This window comes from Hippoglossus hippoglossus, chromosome 4, assembly GCF_009819705.1.
Source record: "Hippoglossus hippoglossus isolate fHipHip1 chromosome 4, fHipHip1.pri, whole genome shotgun sequence".
NCBI classification, from domain to species: domain Eukaryota; kingdom Metazoa; phylum Chordata; class Actinopteri; order Pleuronectiformes; family Pleuronectidae; genus Hippoglossus; species Hippoglossus hippoglossus.
This window is the reverse complement of record NC_047154.1, coordinates 14,773,829-14,790,316: the sequence shown is the minus strand read 5'-3', so window position 1 is coordinate 14,790,316 and position 16,488 is coordinate 14,773,829. Positions and strand designations below refer to the sequence as shown.

Genomic DNA, 16,488 nt, shown 5'->3' with positions numbered 1-16,488 from the left:
CGTGGTGAAGTCAAAGAAGTCAGATAAAGTCAGCTTATTGTCAAGTTCAGCCACCCAGCACCGGTCGTCAGCTGAAGCACCGTTCTCCTGCAGCGTTTGTGTTCAAGAGAAGCTACAAGCGACTGAGAGCTGACGGGGGGAAAGAAGACTTCATGAGAAGAAGCTGCTATCAGGTCCAAAACCAGTGCACCTGAAGTCTTACATCCCTTAAAGGAGAAATACAAATGTGTCCTGATCTATCTTCTTTTAAGTCTACAGGCTACTAACTGATGTAATCCCTGCTCATGATGGATGCTGAGGGACACTAGCACCCTCTTTTGTTTTAACTCCAGCATCACAGCATGGTGTCCACACTCGGTGAGAGGTGCTGAGGTAACCACACATGACGGCACGCACACACACACACACGCACACACGCCAACACGCTGATCCCTGCTTGCCGCTGCCTGCAGGCAGGACAATAGTCAGTCACAACAGAGCAGAACGCAGCTCGCTGTCCTCTCTCATCTGAAAATGGGTGTGGCATCCAGCTATGGACGTAAGAACCTGAAATGCTGTGTAAATGTTGCAGTCCTTCGTGTTAACATTTTTCAAACAGCACAAATACATTAAATGACACACTACAATACTGAGCGGGGCAGACGTGTTAATCCTTGTTCCCCAGTGTTGTGATTTTTTTTAGATTTTTTTTGCAAGATGACAGAGAGGTGAGAGAGTCCTCGGACCACCATGATGGCACCTGACCCCCGATCTTTAGCCTTAATATTCTATTCTTTATAATAGTTTTACAAAAATGACGTCACTTTAGCTCCTGCTCAGTGATTTAAATACCACCCTACATGCTGCATAAAGACAGTTTTGGCCACTCTCAGCACCTCTTTTTCTTTTCTTTTTTGCTCGTCTACTCAAAGTGCTTCATGGACTTGTGGGCCACCTGTCTGCTGTGTCGTGTGGTCCGAGCACAAACACACCTCTCTGCCATCTCCTCCACTGGATCTCTCCGTGGAGAATGAGTGCTAGATCGGGAAGAGGTGGAGGGGGCGCTAGAGGGTAAAAAAAACATGAACATATAATAGCATGAACAGTAACAAAGTGGTGGTAGAGTTGGGCTGATTGACTCAGTTTTTCATAGCCCTTGATTAACCCACTGATGGTGGGGATGGTCCTGCAGGGGGGAGCTGGGAGGAGGAGTTACTGGATAAAAAAGGGGGGGCAGGTTAAAACTCTCAGGCTTTAGGAATCAGTCCAGGGCGAGGCACACTCTGAGCTCAGTGCAGGTGGATGTGGAGCTTGATGCGCAGGGCGTCTCCTATTTCTCCTTGTAGGTAGTCACTGTCATGCTGCTCCTCCAGCTGGTGTAGTCTTCGGGGCCCAAACAGCGGCAGGCTGGCGATCTCCAGCCGGTAGGATCCTCGTGGGGGCGGCCTCTTTCCAAGTCGGAGCACGCTCTTTCCGTCGCGGCGCTCCAGCAGGCGGAAGTGTTCGTTTGCGTTGCCATGGGTGATGACGTAGCGTACGTGGTGCTCCAGAGGCTGCAGGGCGGGCAGGAGCTCGAGCAGAGGATCCTTGTTGCCCAGCGAGGCCAGAGAGAGGTTCATGGGGATGGATTCCTGGGTGTCCACGCTGGCCATGCTCACTGCTGGCTCCTAAAGCGAGGACAAAGACAGAGGGATCAGAGGTGGACCTTTCCTGACCCTGACTCAAGTGCAAATCATGTTCACGGAAGAGGTGATGCATTAAAAGTTGTATTCACGTTATGGAGTGAAATGAATAATCATGATCAAATAAGGGTGACCAATACAAACAAACTAGCAGCATTTTTCCTTCATCATATGTCATTTGCCCCAGACGCGCAAAGCCAGTGGATAAATATAAAGTTGATATGACGCAATTAATAGGCGACCAAAATGAAATGTCCCATTAATTTAAATAAAATTAAGGATTTTTCTGGAAACATTGTTGTTGGAAACAATTTGGATAATGCAAGTACATAAGTGAACAAAATTATAACACAGGTCTGGTCCTTTTTAGACATTTTAAAGAATAACTATTGTATCTTTAGCACATGTACCTGGTTAAGCTCATTTCCATCAGTGTTGCGCTTGTGTCGTCCGTTCTTTCCTCCTCCGTTGATCTTACACTCGTAGCAGGCCTCGTGAGACAAACTGTCGTCCTCCTCACCCTCCCCGAACTGGCCTTGGAAACCTGAGCCTGTGATACAGTGACTGGAGGGAGACAGAGGAAGAGAGGTCAGTGTGGTTCAGCATGAGGAGTGAATATAATCTCAAATTTAGTGCTCCCCGCCCATGAAACACTGTCAAAACCAGGGATTAGTCGAAAAATGTCCACCGACACCACTATTCCTTAAACTTTGTTCCCTCACCCCTGTCCAGCTCTGAAGAAACCTCCAGGGCAGCCACACTGGTAGCCTCCATCGGTGTTGGAGCAGCCGTAGACACAGGGGTTGCTGCCTGTGGAACATTCATTCACATCTTGGCATCCGCTGGCGCCCTGCTCAAAGTCAAAGCCAGAGGGACACACACACTTGAAGCTGCCCAGTGTGTTGTAGCAGGAGGCCGAGCCGCACACTGTTCCTCCCTGACACTCGTTCTCATCTGCCGCGGAAAGAGAAGAAAGTACAGAGTCAGACGGTAAAATGCAAAATGAAGACAAATCCCATCTGAAAAACAACTCCATATTTTACAATCAGTCAATGGGGCAGACTCTAGCATGAAGAAAAACTCCTATGTACTTCTTCTTCTTCCAGCAAACATTTATTCAGACTGTTTTTGTGAAATGACCATCCTCACATTTTATTTTAGTATGACCCAGGTGTACAATGTGATCAAATATGGACAATAAACTTATATGGACAAAAGAACTTTGTCTCCTTGCAAACTAAATGAGATCAATTAGGAAAAGGTATTCATGATGATGATGATGCATTTCAAAGTAACAGGTACTTTCGAGTAATCAATTAATAGTTTAAGAATAAATATAATCAGTCATTGATTTCCAATTTCCACCATATTTCTATTTATATGAACAGGGCATCGTATACAAGGTAGTATACTACAGATAGAATACTAGAGACGATCATGCAGTTGCAATTGCATAGAAAGGACATAACTGTAAAAACTTATTTGTTCCTTATTGTCATGACAACAATCTCACAGGCTCAGAGTCAGAGTTACTCACCGACACACTGGTTCCACTGGTAGTGCTGCACGTAGCCCTGAGGACAGCCACAGCGGAAACCTCCCAGCATGTTCTGACAGCCGTGCTGACAGCGGTGGTTGCTGCCACATTCATCCACATCTGAGGAGGGGAAGCAAAATAAAGACTTTTCAGTTAAACAACTAAGTGCAAACAGACTTACAAACCCCTCAGCTGTACTCTCGGGAACCACACCCAACCCAACATTAGAGTTAATGAACCTGCTCACCCTCGCACTCCACGCCTGCAGTGTCCAAGGAGAAACCTTTAGAGCATTCACAGTTGAAGCTGCCGGGCGTGTTGACACAAGCGGCCCGGTTGCCACACGCACTGCTCTGAGCCGAGCACTCGTTCTGGTCTGGAAAGAGAAAAGGCCTTTTTTTAATTAACTTTCCTCCTTAAGACAAAACCTTTTTGTTTGGTTGCAGAGGAGCACTGATCGACTCCCGTCCCGTGCTCACCGATGCAGGCAGTCTGGTGCTGGGTGAAGCCGGGGGGGCACTTGCAGGTGAAGCCTCCGATGGTGTTGACGCAGAGGAACTGACAGTTATGCTGCTTTGTTGAACATTCATCCAGATCTGGAGAGAAAGAAGCACAAACACCATATTAAATAAATACATGAAACCATAGAGCTCAATATTTAATTTGCAACATACTAAAGCATTGGTGATTAAGTATTGATCATACTTATCAATATAGTATATAAGCCTCCGTCTTATGAAAAACATCTTCAAATAATATGTTTAATATTCTTTATGGTGCTATTTATTCATGAACAGCAAATTAATCATTATACACACGAAGAAGTAAATTCAGAGTGCATGTACCTTTGCAGGTCTTTCCATCGGGCTGTAAGCTGTATCCTCTGGGGCAGGAGCACAGGTAGCTGCCTTCTGTGTTTTTACACAGGAAGTTGCAGGGCTTTGGGGACAGACCGCACTCGTCCAAATCTGAAATTTGCACCCAAGAAAATTAGGAAATTTGGGCAGAGGTGCTGTGGAAAATGATTGTAAATCGATACCAGTGTCAAACCAAAGTGAGAGAGGAAACAGGGGAGCCTTACCGATGCAGGAGATCGCAGTGAAGTCCGCTTTATATCCCACGTTGCAGTGACAGCGGAAGGAGCCGATGGTGTTGATGCACTGACCGTTATGACACAGATCCGGCATCACGTGGCACTCGTTGATATCTTGAAGTACAGAAAATGTTTTAGACAACGATCCAGATCAGACACGAGCTCACACTAACAAACACATAATTCAGTGAAGTGTTCTCAAATCCAAACTGTTATAATCTTTGTATGTTAAAACTGCATGGGCCTGTTATAGCGCTCCTCACCTCTTCCATCAGTGGTGTAGCCGGGTCCGAGTGGACACATCCTCTTGTACTGTACAGTGCCGGGCAGCGGGCAGAGCTCACACTGAGAGCCCCAGCCTCGGCCCGTGTTGCAGCAGCACTCAGACTTGGTCACACTGTTCCTGTTGGTGGACGACTGCTGGCACATGGTCTGCAGAACCTCACTGTAGCAGAAGCCCTTTCGGTTGTCTGAAGGGGAAAGAAAAGACAAATGAGTGTTTGGAGTTAGACATAGAGCGGAACTATGGCCACACACTTTTAGAACGGCTCTCCTTCATGACCTTCCAGAAGTAAATTTCCCATTCGCTCTCTACATTGATGTTTCAGAAAATCCTCATAAAAGAGTTTTACGCCTGGAACCAGTGCGACCACCAACAAGATGAATCGTGACCGTAAAACCTTTTTTGGGGGCGCAAAAAAATAGTAAATGGAAAATGGAAAAAAGTCAAAGGTACCAGACTGTGTTCATAATTATTTTAAGAGTGAAGGAACCTACGTATCCCATTAACCACTGCAAATGATCCCTTTCCAATGACTTGGAGTGTTTCTTCTTGAATTTGGACTGGTTTCCTCATCTTTAAACAAACGCAGCATGTTAGAGAGGGAAGGGAAATCATGTTTGCTCGGTGGTAAACGTAACCCAGAACCATTCGATCTAACTGACATGATTTTCACATTGAACATTACCAAACAGCGAGCTCCACGAATCAAAGACATAGCTATTACACCTGAGGATTGTGGGTAATGTAGAAGTTCTCTGTGACATCACGAATAAAACAAGTTTTCCTTAAGCACAGTTGATATCATACGGACTTGTAGCTTCTGCATATAACAATATTTCACAATCTCGTAGCTTGTGGTAAGTCTACCTCGGAAAGTAACAATATTATGGCTGATAATGAAAAACCTCTTTTCAGAAAATGAACGGGAATTTTACTATTTTACTCCATTTGAGAAAGACACTTGGATCATTCTTCTCGTGCCGTGTACTTTAAAAAGAAATGTGTTTGCACAGTTTCAGTTGGGAAATCTTTACCCCCGCAGTCTGACAACATGTTCTCCAGCAGTAATGATCTTACCGATACACTCAGTTCCAGTGGAGCTTGGCTCAAAGCCGTCGTTGCAGTCGCAGCGGTAACTTCCCACCGCGTTGACGCAGCGCCCGTTCTTGCAGATGCCAGGCTTGGCACGGCACTCGTTCAGGTCTGCCAGTATGTAGAGCAAAGGATGAGCGGGCAAAGAGTGAAGAAAAATCCAGTGACAGCAGAAGCTATCGTGTGTAGACTGAGGTGAACACCTCATATAAGGTTGAACATTTTCTCTCACCCATACACCCCTCTCCGTCTGGTCTGCGCTGCATGCCAGGAGGGCAGATGCACATGAAGTTTCCGATCAGGTTTTTGCAGGTCATACCCTTGGAGTCACAGTCGTCGAGACCCTCAGAACACTCGTCCTGGTCTGGGAGGAGACAGGGAGAGACGGCCAGTGAGGAAACCTCCAGCTACGTTACACTTTGCAAACAGGTAATCGGCCGTGTCCTCTCACCTCTGCACATGCGCAGGTCATCTCGCAGCACGTAGCCAGCAGGACACATACACTCGTAGGACCCAAAGGTGTTGACACAACGGAAGGCACAGAGCAGAGGATTCTGGGAGCACTCATTGATATCTGAAATATAGGGAGAGGGCAACAGGGTGGTGTCATTCAAGTTTATGATGCAGAACGGCCTTGTGTCAATGTGTTGAGTGTATTGCTTTGTAAATGTCTGACCTTCGCAAGTCATCATGGATCCAGGTTCAAAGCCCTCCTCACACGAGCACTCGAAACCTCCCACCACATTGGTGCAGGTTCCGTTTCCACATGGGTTTCCTATGGAGCACTCATCAGTGTCTGGAAAAGATGGAGAGCAAGGTTAGAACAGGAGGCAATTAAAAGCAAGCAAACATTTATAATGCACATTTGATTTTACAGACAGTTACTAGCAGTTTAAATGTTAGTCCAAAACACAAGAGTTACTGCTCTGTGGATGTATGCCTCCACCAAACAGTGCAGTGTCAGTCTACATAATTTTTTTTCCAGACTGATATGAGGTCACAGAGGCCTTTGACCCCTGAAACATGATCACTTAATGTTTGAGTCCAAGTGACAACTGGTGAAAATTAGAGAGGAAATTCCCTGAAAGCAAACTTGTGAAATCATGTTCAAGAGGCCAAGATTCCACAGTGACCTGGACCATTGACCACCCAAACCATCAGTTTGTCCACTAAAATAGAATCTAATATGTTTATCCTTGAGTCCAACTGAACGTTAGAACCAAATTTAAAGAAACTCCCTCAATGGATTCTTGAGATATCGAGTTCACAAGAACAGACAATCTAAAAAAACATAATGCCTCCTGCTACAAGCTGTCGGAGCCATGAAAATAGATCGGGCTGTAATGCAACTCGGGTGTTGGGAAAATAATATCAGGCCCGGCTGCTAATATTGATTTCAGTGATACATTCTGTGGCCATAAATCCCCAAGAGATCATAGTTTCTAAAAAAGGAGCCACTGAGCCATCGATTTTTCTGCTCAACTGCTGCAGTTTCATGATAAACACATAAACGTGATTCTTCTTGTATGAATCACGGGTTAGTAAAACTGATGTGTTAGATCTGCTGGTGACAAACTATTGACTGATAAGTCTGCAGACTGTGTTCTTCAGTTGCAGAGAACATCTCACCGATACAGTTGACTCCAGTGTAATCCAGGTTGTATCCGAAGGGACATTCGCAGCGGAAGGAACCATCGGTGTTGATGCAGATACCGTTCTGGCAGATGCCTGGGTTATCCAGACACTCGTTCATATCTATGGAGAGTAAAAACATATGCATATTTCAAAATATATATAAGACCACCAATATCGCCACTTCTTTTTTTAGAACCAAGGGTTGTTACTGTGGCAGCCGCTCACCTTCACGAGCATTATTCGGTCCAGGCAGAGCTCCGTGGCCGAAAGGACACAGAGTGTTGAAAGCTGCTGGAGACACACACACACACACACAAACACACACACAAGGTCAGCTTAGTTATTCTACAATATGATTGTGTATATCTTAATGACAACATGTGTGTGTGTCTGTGTTACACACCATCGCTCTGTCGGGGGCACAGCTCACAGGGAAGGCCCCAGCCCTCTCCAGGCATGTTGCTGCAGCAGCACTTGGCCTTGGTGGTGTTGAAAGCTTTGGGGACGGAGCATTTGCCGGCGTCGAATTTGGTGAAACAGAAGCTCTCTCTGGTGTCTGCAAAAATACAAATTAGGAGTTAAAAGTAAATCCAGGACTCTCTTGTTCTTCAGTGGCTGTGTCTGTGATCCATCTTCAACGCTCTCTGCTGTGCTCTAATGTTAACTAACAGCTTCTCTCACCGTAGCAGCGTCGCTTGTTGTCAGAGAGCACGAAGCCCGGCTGGCACGAGCACTGGAAGCTGCCGGGGGTGTTGGTGCAGGTGCCAAACTGGCAGATGTTGGTCTCCTCACACTCGTTGATATCTGGGGAGGGAGAGGAAACGAGGGCAGAGAGGTGAGAATAGAGATGTGTGTTCTCAATGTGTTCTTCTTGAGCATGTGTGTGTTTGGCGCAGATGGTCAGATCACTAATGTCTCTGACTCCCTGATGTTTAATTGTAGGTGTTTATCAGGACTGGCTGTTTGTTCTGAAGCTTGGCTATCGCTGTGAGTGTGTACTTTACCCTTCATAGTGAGCTCTTTTTTTAGAAAGTGAGAAGGTTTAGGTCGGTCCTCACTTGCTGACCTTTAGGTATAAGGTTTAAGACTAAGTTTGAGAGTTAGAGTTTAAATTGGGCTTAAGTCAGAGTTAGGAGGGTGTTTGTGCCTTTATCTTTTTACCTATACACTGGTCGTTTTGCACTTCATATCCAGGAGGGCAGATACATCTGAAGGACCCATCGAGATTCTGACAAGTTCCTGGAGAACAGGTACCGGGCAGACTCACACACTCGTTGATGTCTGCGAAAAAAAACAAAGTTCACGTGAGAAAAAGCTTGTTTGTGTGTTAGTCGGACAAACTTTACTTTTTCATTTAACCGCTTACCAACACAGTTCTTCCCATCTTGAGTATTCTCGTAACCCTCGTGGCAGAGACACTGGAAGGACCCGAGTCCATTGATACACTGTCCATTCCTGCACACTTGTCCCTGGAGGGCGCTGCACTCGTCTATGTCTGTATGAACATGAACATTGAAGAGATTAGGACTCTGAGAAATTCATGCTTTTCCTGTGTCTTATTGTCTTCGTTACACAACTAGATATAAAATATACACTGTAAAATGTGTTTGTAAATGTTTTCCTCATAAAGCCAAAGAAAAGTCAAAACACAGATACATTTTATGTCTCCATATTGTCTCCAAAGAACGCCATGTTTTTATTGGATGTTATAGGCGTAATCTTTAATAACATGACAGCACTTGTTGACCTTTAAGAGAAAGCACCAAATGCTGGTGACCTTTAAAGACAGAGAACGGTAAACAATACAGACCCATGCAGTCGTTGTTGTGTGTCAGCTCGAAGCCGGGGAAGCAGAGACAGTTGTAGGATCCCACTGTGTTCTTGCAGGTGCCGTTGCCGCACGGCTGTCGGTCACACTCATCAATGTCTGAAATAACAAGAGAAGAAAATGATCATTCTAAATGGTTCACAGATAGTTACTAGATTTGCTAAAAGATTATACAGTATTATAAAGCAAAAGTAAAAAGTTGTGTTTCTATGTGGAGTGTCCTTCTCACCCATGCACATGGTCTGGTCAGCTGTAGCCTTGAAACCGTTGTGGCAGAGACAGCGATAACTGCCCTGTGTGTCGATACACTCTCCATGGCTGCACACATTAGGAATCTCCTGACACTCATTACGGTCTGAAAGACAGAAAGATTATTGGAAATAGATTAAACATAATTAAAAGAGCTGCAATGAACGATTATTTCCCAATCAATATGTTGATTCCATTTTCATTTCATTGTTGAGTCAATAAGATGTCAAAAAACATCTGACAATCTATTACTATCAATATACACATTATTTGAACCCCACTTTACATACAGTGCATTCATAAACTAGAATGGCACTCAGTAGAGAACATACCTTAAGCTAAACCCAACAGTCCCCGTATAAAACCACAATTAAAAGTACTTAAAAACATTTGGGGGGGGGGATCTGCACCCAATTGCACACAATTATAAATATCAGTCCCCAAAACATGCGACATTGATCAAGATCCACAAATTATTCTCTGAGAAATCAACCAAAATGTTGAAAATGTTAGAAAATTCCAGTAGCCTCCCCCTGATCTGGATCCACACCTAACTGTAATGGGTTCTTCCTTGGGTCATGTACCACCCCTCCACAAAACGTCATTGAAAACTCTTTATTATCAACTTATCTCAGCATCTTTCCCACTGTTGAGTAACTGTAAATGCTGATATTCCCCCCCCCACCAATGAAAGCCCCTGCAACACGTTCCAACACAACCTCCTCCTCCTCCTTAGTATTTAAAGACGGTAAACCTCCATCAGGCCTGTCAGAAAGGCTGGACTCACCCACACACGCCCCGCTGGGGGACTGTTTGAAGCCTGGCGAGCACTCGCAGCGGTAACTTCCTGGAATGTTGACGCAGTTGGCGTTACGCTGGCACAGGTTGTCCCCACTGTTACACTCATCAATATCTACGCAGGAGGAAGAAAGAGAGACAGGGGTCATCAATCAGACGCTCTATAGCTGTCTGGTCAGAGCAGACAGTCAGCTTGTGGACAACAGGAGAGAACACACAGCGGCGCCATTTTGGCTCCGGTACAGTTCAGACAGTCGCTGGCAGGTTCCTCCTGATTTAAGGATCCTGGCAGGTGCTCCCATTCAGAGCCACTACACTCGTCCTAACAAGGACATCATTCATGAGGGAAGAAGCAGCCGTTTGCTCGCTGAGTAGACAGCTTGTAAAAGGGACTCTCGCTCAGCCAGTGAGTGAGTGTATCTGTATTTATATGTGTGTGTGTGTGTGTTGGTGCGATGTACTAATGGCAGGTAAGACTTCTTTCCAACCCATAATAAACTGTACGCTATATAAGTGACACAATGATGCAGAAGAGGAGCTACAGGGTGACGATGTAAAAGCAGGGGCATATCCAGGGGCAGGGCCAGGGGGGCACTGGCCCCAGCTAAAATCGGATTGGCTACTGCTGTAAATCTTGTGAAGTACAGGAACAATGTTCAAATGGTAACAGGTAAATAAGGAATGACTTAAATGTGCACCTTGGAATTGTGCATGGATGTTGGACATATAATTGGCCGCTCTGTGTATGTTGTAGCCCCTTTATGGCCCCAGATTTAGAAAAAACCCAGATCTGCCACTGCTTAAAAGTTTGTCTGAGCATTGGTGTGTGTGTGTGTGTGTGTGTGTGTGTGTGTGTGTGTGTGTGTGTGTGTGTGTGTGTGTGTGTGTGTGTTGTGAATGACACAAAGGAAAAAGTAAGAGCAGAACTTTGTCACACACCACCATACATGTATTATCTCATACTAACTGTGTGTATGGAAAAAATGACTGTTCAGTTCAAAGTTGATGATTTTTCAGTTGTTACAGGACATGCAGGGAACAAACTGGAAGAGTGAGACAGAAGAAAGCATGCGCCTGAGTTTTACCTTCACATATGAGCAGTATGTTGTTGTAACTGAAGCCCATAGGACATTCACAGCGGAAGCTCCCGATCTGGTTTATACACACTCCACTGGCGCAGATGCCTGGGATCTCCCTGCATTCGTCAATGTCTGCGACAAAACAACAACAGAGAACGTTCAAATGATGCTCGCTGAATAAGGTGCAGATCTGACGTTTCAACAACCAGTGTGGAACTTACCAATCGGTTTGCCAGTGTGGATGTCGATGATGAAACCCGGAGCCTGGTTACCGCACAGTAACTGGTACTCAGCTGAAAGAGTCGGGACACAAGAGACTCAGTGAATGGAGTAAAAGAGGAGTCTTAAGCCTGTTTTTGTTTACAGCACATCAACAAATCTTGTTGGATCCCGTTGTCTTTCCAGTTTGACAACTTTGCCAGAATCATCTACATGTATGGCACCTCTTTTTCATTCTTTTTTTTTTTAATGCGATTGTTGTTTGGCATCTCTCGCAAATTAGGAAGGTCAACAACACACCACAGTGAATCCTCCGGGGATCAGTGCATGTCTGAAATAAGCTGTGCAATAATGTATAAACACTTGTGTGAGTGTGTGTTGGTCTGAAGTTGTGGTTGCTTGGTGTTTTTCATTGACACTCACTGGTAGCAGGAGTAGGACAGGACTCGCACGGCTTGTTCCAGGCCTTTCCCACGTTGTAGGAACAGCAGCACATCTTCTTGGTCATGTTAAACGACAGCTCGTTCTCACACGTGTCGTTATAGTTGCGGTAACACACGCTCTTCCTCATGTCTGTATGACAAAAATGACCAATGAACTTATTGACTTAGAGATATTTAAAGAACTTTTTCCTGTGCACTTTTAGACGAGACAGTGAGAATAAGTGTTTTCTCTCTCTCCCACTCACCCATGCAGTTGTTTCCTCCATTGACTTGCATGTACTCAGGTGGACACACACACGTGTAGTTGCCCAACGTGTTGTAGCAGGTACCAGGTCCACAGATCCCGATGTGAGCGGTGCACTCGTCGATATCTGCACATCGGGATATGATGACAAATCGTTAGAAAATAGAAGTGGTGAGTTGATACAGTTCGACTTGCACAGAATAAATCATCCGGTGTAATTTCGGTCCTCACCCTCACAGATGCGAGTCTCCTCATTGAGATAGTAGCCTGCCGGACACTCACACTGGAAACTGCCAAACGTGTTGACACAGTTTCCACCCTGGCAGAGCCCAGGCAGCTCCTGGCACTCATCAATGTCTGGAAAACAAGTTGTTAGAGCGATAGATGTCACACACGTATTGATTTTACATTGGCCTGTACAGTATATTGATGGTAAAAAGGTTGTTTACCTTCCAGGATCACAGTGATGGGGTTGGGCCTGAATCCCTCTCCCCCGGGACAAAGAGTCTTATACTCCGCTACAGAGAAGACAGAGCGGTTACAGCAAGTCAGCTCGACTTTTCACAGAAGATGTAAGTGTAACAACAAATCAGACTATTTAAACTCTAACACGTGGATGTGCATTTTGCAATAAATGTAAGTGTCGGTCGAGGTGGCACATACTGGAGTTGGGGGCGGGGCACAGTTCACAGGGGTTTCCCCAGGCTCCGCCCAGGGAGCAGCAACAGGACGCTCGGGTCACTCCAACTCCAATCTCAGCACTGCAGGAGATTCCTCCATCGCCGCGTGCCAGGATATCCAGGAAGCAGTTACCGACACGCGTGTCTGAGGAAGACATATATGTTGTTGTGTGAGTCCTCAACTGAAATTAACATTGTAATATGTTTATGTTATATTAATTTATCTCTTATCCCACACTGTATCACTCATGGAGGGCAATAGGTTTTTCTGTATTAAGAGCTGCTTCTGTTTGTTTGTTTGTTTGTTTGTTTGTTTGTTTGTCTGCTCTCGGTGTGACTCACCCACGCAGCCCACTCCAGTGGGGTTGAGCTCAAAGTCAGCCGGGCAGTTACACATGTAACTTCCTGGAGTGTTCACACACAGTCCGTTGATGCAGTTGACCGGGTCCGCACACTCGTTGATGTCTGTGGTATAAAGTGACAAACACAAGTTCAGTGAAACAACCCCGATAACGGACAACTTTCTGAATGTATGAACCTATTCGTTTACATACTGATGTTGAACGGGTAGAAACCCCCAAAAAATGTATGTACTGTACACCCATGAGTATGTGATATATATGTTTCCGTGTGTGTTAGTATGCACATGGATTATTACTGATGCAGAAACTGATGCTAAATCGTTTTTGAAGGGATTGAACAGATGACTAAAGCAGATCCATCCTTGGCCTTTGCAGAGTTTTGACATCTTTGGTCTGAAAATGTTCAACGGTAATGTGACGCATGAAATTATACTATGATTGACAAAGAAACTCGGCTGTTCTTGTGATTTTAGAGATACAGTTACTGAAGTGTCCCACTGACCAGTGCAGTTCGCTCCACTGCGGTCCAGCTCGTAACCGTCATCGCACACACAGCGGAACATCCCTGGAAGGTTCTGGCACGTTCCAAACACACAGATGTTCTGGAAATTACACTCGTCGATGTCTGTGGCAGAGGCGACAGAGAGAGAGAGAGAGGGAAACATTTATTTTAGCAACTGTACCTAAATGAAAAAAGCAGAAAATAAACTGTGACAGAATGCGAGCAGCACCTTGACACGCTTTGCTGTCCTCCGTAGGTATGAAGCCCATCTCACACTCGCAGCGGTAGCCCCCCGGAGCGTTCAGACACTGGCCGTTCTCACACAGGTTCACGTTGTCCGCACACTCATCCATGTCTGAAACACATCAGATCAACGCATCAAATAAAACTCTCTGGACGTGAACTTCACTGTTCACACCCGCACGAGTTGCAAACAGAAAGTTGCGACAGCCTTACCCGAGCACGAGAAGCCGTCTCCATTAAAGCCCTCCTTGCACGTGCACCTGTAGGACCCCGGTGTGTTGACACAGTCTGCGTTGGGGTTACAGTTGTGGTCCTCGGCAGAGCACTCATCCTGATCTACAGACAGAGTGACACGGACACAAAGTCAAATATTCTGCAGGAGAAGGTGTTGCTCCTTTATTTTTATCTTTCAAACCAAACATTTCAAACCATTCTCTGTGCACTCACCCACACACTTGATGCCGTCGCCCACCCAGCCGTCTCGACAGCGACACTTAAAGCTTCCGGGAACGTTGATGCAGGCAGCGTGCATGTCACAGTTGTGAGCCCCGATCTCACATTCGTCAACATCTGGAAGGACATGCAGATAAAGTGACCAATAAACACACAGTAAAATGATTATTGCTCTGGGTATTTTCTTGCAGAAGTCTGAATCAGAATTAAACAAATAACTAAAGGATAACTTTTTACTAACCACAGCAGTTTTACTTCTGTTCTGGGTGTCTATATATGGTATAGTACAAATAAATAATTCATTTCTAAAATATAGACCTGGAACTACTGTATGCATGGATGAACTGTCTCAACATTCAAGATCTCTCAGTGACAGCCCCTGATATTTGTATATGTGTATCTGTGTGTGTGTGTGAGAGAGCATGCACTCACCTGTGCAGCCCGTGGATCCCTTCTTGACAAAGTATCCCAGCTGACAGTGGCAGATGAACGATCCCTTTGTGTTCTCGCAGTCGCCGTGGAGACAGATGTTTGGGTTCAGATCACACTCGTTCACATCTGGTTCAGACGAGGATGGACAGACACAGATACTATGTGAGTGTTGTGGCCTTAGGAGGTTAGGGTGACAGATAGTGAGGCTGACAGAGGAGGTCCCACAGGGAGCCAGACAAGCAGGAAAACAGCAGGTCACAGACGGGAAGGCTCAATTAATTACAAAGATAGGAGAAAAGGGAAGGAAATGCAATGATGGACAAAATGAAAGAGACTAAGACGCCAGAATGTTTTTCTCCTCTCACCGATACAGGTCCTCATGTCCATGGAAGCCATGAAGCCATCGTAACAGAGACAGCGGTATTCCCCAGGAATGTTGGTACACTGGCCTCCGTCGCAGATGTCTGGTGTCTCCTCACACTCATCGATGTCTGAGTGAAACAGCAGAAACACATCTCACTGTGACTTAATATATAGGTGGCAAAACAATATCATTAATAATTTATATTTCATATCGGAGACCATCACAATGTGATTTAGTTGGTTGGTTTTAACATTTTATAAAACTTTTTTCTGAGTAAAGAACTGACTGAAATGACATGACTGTTCATGTGTTGTATTTTTTATTTTTTTTTACCTGCGCAGGTCCTGAGATCAGGCATGAGAGCGTAGCCCTCACTGCAGCTGCACTCGTAGCTGCCCTCTGAGTTGGTGCAGTGGGTCTCACAGCCTCCGTTCATAATGGTGCACTCATCAATATCTGCAAAGACAGGTCACAGTGACAGTTTAGATCCTTGCGTCAGTTCAATTTCAAATGTGAGTGACAGACTCATAATAGTTAAATATACTGCAAGATTCATCGTAAGCAGATTTCCTAATGATCCAAACTTACATAGTTTTCGAACAAAAGAAAATGTCTCCACTCACCAACGCAGCCCTGACGGTCCGGTGTGGCTTGGTAACCTGTGTCACAGGTGCACTGGTACGTCCCTGGCAAGTTGACACACTGTCCGTTCTTGCACAAGTTTTCACTCAGCTGGCACTCATTCACATCTGAAGCAAAAAGAAAAGTGTAAAGAATTACACATTACATAAAACATATTGTACATGAGCTAAATAGAGACATTTTACGTTCCCTCTTTTGCTAACGAATGGGTTTCCTGAGCCGTTGCTTGAGCCAAAGTAAGAGAATCTAAATTTAGTGTATGAGACAACTTTTAAGGATGTGACTGATGTTACGAGTAGTTGTTAACATACATTTCATTGTGCTGAGAATGATATACAACATCCAGTCAGCCTCTGTGTGAATGCATATATATATGTGTGCGTGTGTGCTACATGATATATGACCAACCTTCACAGGCAGAGCCGTCTGCGGTGAGCGAGTGTCCGGTGGGACATTCACACTCGTAACTCCCCTCTGTGTTCAGGCAGGTTCCTCCACGACAGAGCAGGGGGTTAGTCTCACACTCGTCGATGTCTGCCATTGAAGAGAGGGAGGACAAGGAAAAGAGGAGCAAGAGGAGGAAAATATGAACTTAAAACTGTTTGAACTCGCTTGTGATTTCAAATTGACGACATGAATTTAAATTTGT

General features: G+C 45.2%; 1 protein-coding gene across 1 annotated transcript in view; it reads right to left on the bottom strand.

Moving 5' to 3' along the window:
• Positions 1-500: 500 nt before the first annotated feature.
• fbn2b (fibrillin 2b) overlaps positions 501-16,488 on the bottom strand; it is a 65,696-nt gene continuing 49,708 nt past the window's right edge. Inside the window, 39 exon segments of the mRNA XM_034582694.1 lie at positions 501-1,646; positions 2,072-2,225; positions 2,384-2,615; positions 3,199-3,318; positions 3,446-3,574; positions 3,678-3,794; positions 4,044-4,166; positions 4,280-4,405; positions 4,555-4,761; positions 5,652-5,777; positions 5,899-6,030; positions 6,118-6,240; positions 6,343-6,462; positions 7,296-7,421; positions 7,527-7,592; positions 7,705-7,857; positions 7,983-8,105; positions 8,463-8,582; positions 8,668-8,796; positions 9,112-9,228; positions 9,359-9,484; positions 10,166-10,291; positions 11,262-11,387; positions 11,477-11,548; positions 11,898-12,047; positions 12,163-12,288; positions 12,393-12,518; positions 12,611-12,679; positions 12,825-12,986; positions 13,184-13,306; positions 13,706-13,828; positions 13,935-14,060; positions 14,162-14,284; positions 14,396-14,518; positions 14,834-14,959; positions 15,199-15,324; positions 15,531-15,653; positions 15,821-15,946; positions 16,248-16,373. Coding sequence (XP_034438585.1) covers positions 1,269-1,646; positions 2,072-2,225; positions 2,384-2,615; positions 3,199-3,318; positions 3,446-3,574; positions 3,678-3,794; positions 4,044-4,166; positions 4,280-4,405; positions 4,555-4,761; positions 5,652-5,777; positions 5,899-6,030; positions 6,118-6,240; positions 6,343-6,462; positions 7,296-7,421; positions 7,527-7,592; positions 7,705-7,857; positions 7,983-8,105; positions 8,463-8,582; positions 8,668-8,796; positions 9,112-9,228; positions 9,359-9,484; positions 10,166-10,291; positions 11,262-11,387; positions 11,477-11,548; positions 11,898-12,047; positions 12,163-12,288; positions 12,393-12,518; positions 12,611-12,679; positions 12,825-12,986; positions 13,184-13,306; positions 13,706-13,828; positions 13,935-14,060; positions 14,162-14,284; positions 14,396-14,518; positions 14,834-14,959; positions 15,199-15,324; positions 15,531-15,653; positions 15,821-15,946; positions 16,248-16,373 — 5,249 coding nt within the window. The 3' untranslated portion in view covers positions 501-1,268.